At 40.4% G+C, this 8,464-nt stretch overlaps 1 protein-coding gene across 1 annotated transcript; it reads right to left on the reverse strand.

Annotated features, from left to right (window-relative positions):
* Positions 1-3,527: 3,527 nt before the first annotated feature.
* On the reverse strand, positions 3,528-7,386 carry LOC146485485 (E3 ubiquitin-protein ligase TRIM45-like). The gene has a single exon (XM_085103452.1). It carries the CDS (start codon positions 6,991-6,993, stop codon positions 4,702-4,704), a length of 2,292 nt encoding a protein of 763 aa, XP_084959578.1. The 5' UTR covers positions 6,994-7,386; the 3' UTR covers positions 3,528-4,701.
* Between the last annotated feature and the right edge of the window lie 1,078 nt (positions 7,387-8,464).

An 8,464-nucleotide genomic window follows, 5' to 3' on the forward strand; every position in this document is an offset into this window, starting at 1 on the left:
ACCACGCGTGACTCAATCAACATTTCCTTGAAACTTTATTTCAACATTAAGATAAAAGGTGATTTTAAATATTTCCACTCAGTAAAAATTTCAACCGATCGTGTCGCGTGAATAAAAAGTCTCAAGTTCCAAACAGTTAGCACACCACACAAACAGAGGTTGGTCTGCCTGTGGGTTTATCGGCTCGAATTAAGCAAGATTTCTGGGAGCGCTAAATAAATGTTATCTCTCAGGATCGTGGATTTCTCTACCCGTGATTTCATTCTTTTGCTATTTAACTGCAGTAAGATTGCAGGATGTTTGTTTATCACGGATATGACAGTGTAATATATCCACACACATCTGATCATCGTTGTCTTTCGCTTTCAAGAGCTATGGCTTGAATCTTTCCTGTGAATTCGGGCAAACCGAATCTACTTCTGCCGTAAAGTTTCGTCTCTCGGGAAGTAATGTACACTTATTCCCGGCATGCCAGTTTTTTTTTTTTTTTTCGCGCAGTTTGTCATATTGGAGTTACCAGCCGCATAATAAGTCGCCGAGATCGAAGAAACTCCCTTCCCCGCCATGACACCCGTGTGTTCCAAAGTATTTTCTTCGTCACAACCTTATAATACGATCGTTTTGGTTGCGTGTAACATGGAGACACTTTCCGGCGCTAAATTCGAATCTTTCAGGGATCATAATTGCGGATTGAGAAGGTTTTGTTCAGTAAAACCCACATATTCAGACCGAGAAATTCATAAACTAACAAACCGTGGCAAAATTTTTTTTACTTCATAGGCACTTTAAAGACCGACGACAGCTATTGTGCACAGGCAACAGGCTATGATGACGGTGGTGATGATTTCTTCGTTCTCATCAATATAGCCGCTTTCAATCACCATTAACTGAATTTAATGAACAAGCACCATCGATCAAAACTAAGATCTAACGGCACAGCTTTCCCCATTCCCACAATTTTAACCCGAATTGCTGAGGTGGATGATATATTTTTCCTAAGATGTAAATGAACACAAGGAGCATTTTGTTATTCAACAAGATAATGATGATGATGATGATCATCATCATCATCATCATCATCATCAGTCTCGGTCAGAGTTTATAGTTATAGCACAAGGTGCTAGCTGGTCCGAACATTAAATTTAATTAACAAGTGTATAATTCCAATAGCCCTTTTCACGGTTAACTTAACTCTGCTCATTTGAATTACAATGAAATCTAGCATGAATGTGAGGTAATTTCGGGCTATATTGTAGTCTTAGCCCGAAATTGCCTCGCATCCACGTTGGACAACATTGTAATGCAGATGAGATCAAAAATCAACCGTGAAAAGGGCTATTGAACATAACAACGTTAAAAATCCCAATTGGCAGGAGGCAGACCAGCTGGCTATTTATAAGCGCTGAGGAGGAGTTGAACTCAAATTAAAGTTGCTAACAAAGTTAGCCGTTTTAAATCTTCTGTAAAACTTTTTTATTCATTATAGCCTATCAGAGTTGACTTTTAATATTTTAAAAATGATTTGTGATAATATTTCACTTTTGTAATTTTAGCAAAGTTCCAACATAGTTTTTAAGCTTTCTCGTATCATTTTAGAACGGTATTATTTTTATAAAATCTCACCATAGTTTTATTCTTTTAGTTAATACTCTTTAAAATTTGTTACGCGCATTGATCATGTTACCATATAATTTGCGCGGTAGACGTTGGTGATTTATTATATCATTATTATTTAATATAAATATTAGCAACCGCTCGACCACGCTAAAAATAGGTTCTTGAGCGATTTCGGAGAAACTTGATGGTATTCCAAGTAATACAGTCAACTCTCTCGTAAGCGACCACCCTTGGGGCACGACAAAGTTGTCGCTTACGGGAGGTGGTCGCTCACGGAAATGAAAACAAAATAAGCCTGCTGACTTGATTTAGTTATTTATTTATTTATTTATTTATTTATTTATTTATTTATTTATTTATTCATCACATAAAAATACTCTCCCTTATCAGCTAAAATTACGCAAATAGAAACTAATCTATTTGATTTTTTTTTTCACACACAACACGTTTCGGGAAACGTTACAATACTTTTCAACGTGTCTCATGTTATCAGTACTTGAATTCAGCGGTCCGGGGTAGCGTCATTAAAAATTGAATTTTTGTCACTTCTGAGTAATGATCTACTAACGATTATAGTTTACATGGTCGCTTACCGGAAACAGAAAACAAAAGAATATGTCAAATTTCTGGCCTGAAAAGTGGTCGCGGTCCCTTAAGAAATTTGAGTTGTGGTCGTTTACGAGAGAGCTCTTGAAACAGTATTTAACTGAGAAAAAAAAAGGTTGTTTACGAAGTGGTCACTTACGGGAGGTGGTCGCTTACAGAAGTGGTCGCTATGAAAAAGTTGACTGTAATTGTCAAAACACTTGTCAAGCGGGAAAGCTGACTCGTGTGGATCGGAACCAGCCGTTTGAGGAATTCAGTCAAACTTTTGTCTCTAGAATCATTCGAAAACCTATTTTTCGCCCGTATAATGCATGTGATTCTTAAGTACCAAGAAATGGTGATCGATTTAGTATCTTTACGATAAGAAAAAGGGTGTATGTTGGAGCAAGAAGAGATCAAATTGTTCCGAGACTTATGAAAGCTATCGTTTCCGAGCTTCCAAATTCTCGCATTTGATTGGTCACAACAAAATTAACATTTCAGACACGTAGTGTAGGCATTCATTGTCAAGAGTCCAGCCCAGCATGAGAGAGAGGCTCTGGGTCATCGTCATAGGCTTTTGTAACGATTTACTTACTTTGACTTAAAGTTAGCACTTGATATAACCATATAATAAACAGTACAACTGGAAAATACTGCTGAATACTCTTTAGAGAGAGAAGTTGGGCATACCATCCCTCTCGGTGCAACTCCACCGAGCGTCTAATGACGAGAAAAGTTGTCCTTGTTGACCAAGTCAAGGTCCCGTGGGGGGGGGGGGGGGGGGGTTCTCCCTTATATGGGCTATATAGGTATGTGCGGCGCCAAAGGGTATGGTTTTTTAGTCGCAAGTTTACAAGAAGAAAGAGCGAGCGAGCGAACGGCTCGCTCGCTCGTTCGTTCTTGTAAACTTACCCTTTTGACTTCGTCCTGACTCGACAATCTGCCCTTGGGTCTCCGACGGAGACTACGAGCTCGAGAATTAAAAAAAGGCACCCTTTTGGGCGGGGCCCACTCACTGTCTAATTTATTCTAGTGTTTTATAACATTTCTAATTGTAAGTCAATCGTTTAGTTGTTAATATTAATGTCTTAAGTTTTTATTTTATAGAGGGCCACTGGAAATAGAAAACTGAATGCAAGGCTGGCACTTCGTCAAAGGGCAGATTTATTAGTGGCCAATATTTCGACTAATAGAATTAGTCTTCCTCAGGGCCACAGCTATACTCAATTATATAGCTCTGGCCAGTATAGCTCTGGCCCTGAGGAAGACTAATTCTATTAGTCGAAATATTGGCCACTAATAAATCTGCCCTTTGCCGTAGTGCCAGCCTTGCTTTCAGTTTTGTATTTTCACGTTCAAGTGACGCCTGACACGAGGTCTTTCACAAGAGAGATCCTGCAAAATTACCAGCAAGTTTAATTCCTGCGTTGTGTGGACCTCTGCCTTCAAAAGTTTTGCTATGGGCCACTGGGTTATCAGTTTCCTGACTGTCATGTGGTACCCTCTTAAAATAAAGTCCGGCCATTGTATTGTATCAGTACTGTATTGCATATTGAGTAACCCGAGGGAAAGGGGCCATACGGCAAACGGACAACGCAAGGTTCGCGTTTATGTTTCTTTAAAAAAAACGAGGACATATTTTAGAATAGTGCAAAGCAATTCTGGCATTTAATACTAATGCAAAACTAAAACTCTTTTTCCATCGTTGGAGCTAAAATTTGGAACAGCATTCCCGAAAGCTATCGAAGACTTCCAAAGCACATATTCAAAAAGAAAATTCAAGCATTACTATTTGTAACTTTAGAAACTCTGGACAGTTATGCTGACATTAGCGCTCTTATTTCTGAAATAAAAAAGTCATCTTAATTATAATTCAATCATAAATCATAATTTTTTTTCTTCACTTTACATTACTTTTTACTCTTTTGACAAATGTATTCAAAACTGACTTTTTTAACGCCTTCAAATAGTAATTCGTTTATGTATGTCCTTAACACCGCCTGCCTAGATTAGCTCGCTATTGGCAGGCGGTGTTCATTTGTAAGTAACGTTTGAAAAACTTAATAAAACTTGAACTTGAACTTGAACTACTCAACTTTTCTGAGAAACCGAAACCAGTGAGCGGCAAATGTAGGGTAAGCATGGTCACGTGGTCATTTCTGCTCTTTGCCATTTAATTCTAAATCTCTCTAATTTTACTTTTAAAAAGCCTATGGGAATCAAAGATGTGAACACAACTTACGTTTTGTTTAAAATGACTTTATTAGCGGTCCTGAAACTATAAATAGTGTTGAAGCCTGGGGATAGGCAGCATGGTAATGAATTACATCGGCCTGAAAAATAATTGATCAAGTCAGTTCACGTTCATAGTTTCCTCTGAATTGTAATTGGGTTAAGCCGGACAAAAACATTTTGTACAGATCTTCATCATTTCTACTGCAATTGTGGAGTTTCTAGAATCCCACCTGAAGAGCCACGTGGGCGTGGAGAGTTTAACTACACAGCTGCTAAAGAGAACACTTGTATACGATTGTTAAAAGTGTCTGCGACGTAAAGATGGCCCCTCCTGTCGACCGCTACACCTGCAGGGAAACGCATGAGTCCATCCTCTTGGCCTTTGCCTCCAAATTTAGTGACAAATGTCCCATTCTGTTGGAAAATCTGCACCCGGTGGTTACTCCTGTCAGCGACCACAAATTGTCCCTGGTCGTCCACTGTAATGCCCGCGGGATTGTTTAGTAACCCGTTTCCATCTCCGCGGGATCCAAACTGAAGATTTAGTGAGCCGTCTTTGTTAAAGACAAAAACTTTGTGATTGTTGTAATCTGTCACCGCTATGTGATCAGTTCTGCATATGGCTATCCCCCACGGGCATGCCATGTCCTTGTGCACAACCATACCAATGGGGATGCCCTCGTGGGAGAAGATTTGAATTCGGCTGTTTCCGGAGTCGGCGACGTAAATGCGATCGTCGAGGTCGATAGCAATACCATGAGGATGGTTAAGCTTTCCGATTTGGTCGCCGAAACCCCCGAAGCTCTTGGCGAGTTTACCCGAAGGTGTAACGATCTGTACACGATGATTCTGACCATCGGAAACGACGATGAGATTTCCTCGCCGGCTCAAGGCTAGGCAATAAGGGAAGTTAAATTGTCCTTCGATAGTCCCTTGGGATCCAAACGTTTTGAGAATATCTCCATTTAAAGACAGTATTTTGATTCTGTGGTTATGAGAATCTGCCACTAGTACATGATCATGAGAGTCCACAATGACGCTATAAGGATGAGAAAATCCACAACAATCTTCACTACGCAAGATAAGATGACTGCTTATCCAGTCTCTTGGTCTGACTGTGACTGTCACTGGGCTGTCCGCCACAGGACACCCATTCATACTCACGTGCAACCAGTAAGTGTCTGGCTTGTTGATGACGTATGCTAAGTCGTAGGTTCCGTCCTTATTGTCTTGGCAACCATACTTAAACCCGGCGTCGTCAGGTGTCACTCTGGAGCTGACCAATGAGAAGGAGAGCTTGACTTTGTCTCCTCCTCTTTGCTGTTTCTTTCCTTGGCGATTGACAGCTGTCAAAGACATTCGATTGACTTCTCCAGTGATAACATGCTGGTGTTGCTTAGAAGTTGACAAAATGCATAATGTAGGCTCACAAGGCGTGCTTGAAGTCTGCTCTTTCACATGGCCTAAGTGACTGATATTGTTAATGATTTTCTCTCTCTCTGCGACAAATTCAATCAAACTGTGACCACTCGCGTGTTCACGACTTGTTGAATTGTACTCCATTTCTTCCACGAGGGAACTTAGCCGCTGAATAACATACTGCCCGACACTAATTATTTCTGCGTCACTTCCCTGCTTCACGGCGCTTTCTGCGAAAAAACAGCAACTGTTGGCGTGCACGGCTGTCTGTTTTAGTTTCTCTTGTCTGGAGAACAAGAGATGAAGCTTTGTAGCAGAAAGAGACTCAACTTCATTTACAAGTTCATTCATGCGATTCTTAAGCGCCTCAATTAGCATCTGAAAATATTCTTCAATGTTGACACGAATTTTCTTCTTGTGATTCTGTATACTAGAAATTTTTTCCTCGACGATGGCACCCTGTTCATTAAGGTGCTTTCGTTTCCCTTTGATTTGCTCCGTCAGATTCACCATGTTAAGTTTAAACGTTTTCGCAGCCTCGACAATACTTCGACGTTCGTGCCGTTCATGTGTGGTTAGTGAACATTGCCGGCAAGTACTTTCTTTGCAGGTTTGACAATAGTAACAAAGCCGTTCGGAAGAATGCGTTAAACAAAACGACGGTCTTCGCGGATGGTTTCCCTTGAAAATTTGCCCTCTGAGGTCTTCAACTGGTTGTAAGAGATGTGTTTTCGTAGCGCTCATTCGCCGATGTGCTGTGGTACAAAACGCGCACAGAAATAAATGACAGTGACTACATCTCATGGTAACCTTCTCTCCCTCCGTTTCGCAGCTATCACAGATGAAACCCAATGGAGTATTTTCATTTACCGCCGCTAGATTAATCATGTTGTTGGCCACGAAATTGAGTGGAAATTCTTTCTGTAAATCCAAAGACTGCGAACAAATTGGACAGCATGGCAACTTTCCATTTTTCGGTGCAATCTTTTCGGCGTCTATGCATTTTTTACACATTGTGTGTAGACATGGAAGAAGAATCGGCGACACAAACCTTTTCTGACAACTTGGACAGAGTAAATCGGCAGTTTTTGGCATGTCGTCGGCGAATGTCACTTTGTTTCGCTGTTTTGCCATGTTGCTGTTTAACAGAGCCAATACAATGATGATTTTGAACTATTTCTCGGGAAAAACTTCTTGACAAGTTTCCAGTAAAGTCGCTACTGTTAAAACGTTAATTCAAGTTGTATCGTTTGTGAATTTCGTGGAGAAATGAAAGCAACTCAGCGAGTAGTTAAACAAAGTGGACGCCAAGTTGCACCATGATGCGTGACAAAGACGTCAAATCTTAATGCAATTTTAATTTTCCGATTGTGATTATTACAGATAGCCATCTCGCAAACAATGGAATTCGTGACAAGTTGACAAAACCCTAAATGGAACTTGCGAAGCTAATTTCTTGTTGAATGTGTTCCCGATACTTTAAATAATCAAGTCGGACGAAATTTTTCAAACTTGAAAACTTGAAGATGAACGAACTTCTCTCTCTCTCCCTTTTTTTTTCCATTACGTAAAGAATATTCAATAAGCATTTGTTTTCATTTAAAAAGAAGAAAACCGGATTTTGGCTACCACCCTTTCCAAAATTAAAAATATTGTTCTAGCGAATATTTCAAACACCCTCGCATCTTACAAAGTAGTTTGTGTCAATAACAAAGGCTTTCTGTTTTTCATTTGTTAGACCCATACCGAGGGATTAACAATGTCACTGAAATTCAAATAAGGTTAAGTCATAACCGATACCAAAGTAGTCGATATCGCGATATTTAAATGTCGATACTTGAGCATCATCACTTGTTTCGATACCGAACGAGTGTTGTCTGGACGCTAATTCGTTCTGGGGGCACCAGTTCAAGTAAGGGGTATAATTAGCGCAGTTTTTGAGGTTATTATTGTTGCTGTGTCTTTGTATTCCTTTTTTTAGATACATTTTTTTTAAACAAGTGAAAAAATAAATTATTTAACTCTCTCCCTGCTTCCCTCCCTCCCTCTCATCCTCAGTCAGCCAGCCAGCCAGCCAGCCAGTCAGTCAGTCAGTCAGTCAGTCCGTCAGTCAGTCAGTCAGTCAGTCAGCCAGCCAGCCAGTCAGTCAGTCAGTCAGTCAGTCACACGGTCAGTCACCCTGTCCCCTCCATTTAATTCCTTAACAACTTACTTACTTACCTACTAGCAGTAATCAAAGATTAGGGAGTGCATTCGATGTCACCAGGCTCTCTCCTTTGCTAAGGTGGTGATGATGTCATCCACCCCAGCAAAATCTGCGGGGGATGCCAGATACGCGTCCCAAGATCCACTCGTTGAGTCAACGTTGTCCCATACTATCTCGATCAATCTGTATTAGGAGTGCGTTCGATGATCTCGATTAAAGGTTCTCTCTCCTTTGCCAAGTTGGTGATGATGTTTTCCGCCCCTGCAAAATCTGCGGAGGATGCCAGATACTCGTTTCAAGATCCATTCATTCGTTGGTTGTTATACAATCTCGACTCTAATCTGTATTAGGAGTGCGTTCTTTCTACGTAAAACGCAATAACTCCTTCACAGCATGATA

This window comes from Pavona decussata, unplaced genomic scaffold, assembly GCF_977016875.1.
Source record: "Pavona decussata unplaced genomic scaffold, jaPavDecu1.1 SCAFFOLD_26, whole genome shotgun sequence".
In the NCBI taxonomy this organism is placed as follows: Eukaryota; Metazoa; Cnidaria; class Anthozoa; order Scleractinia; family Agariciidae; genus Pavona; species Pavona decussata.

Bases quoted from the DNA above. Each gene is read 5' to 3' on its own strand.
- LOC146485485 (XM_085103452.1), bottom strand. From the start codon at position 6,993: ATGGCAAAACAGCGAAACAAAGTGACATTCGCCGACGACATGCCAAAA.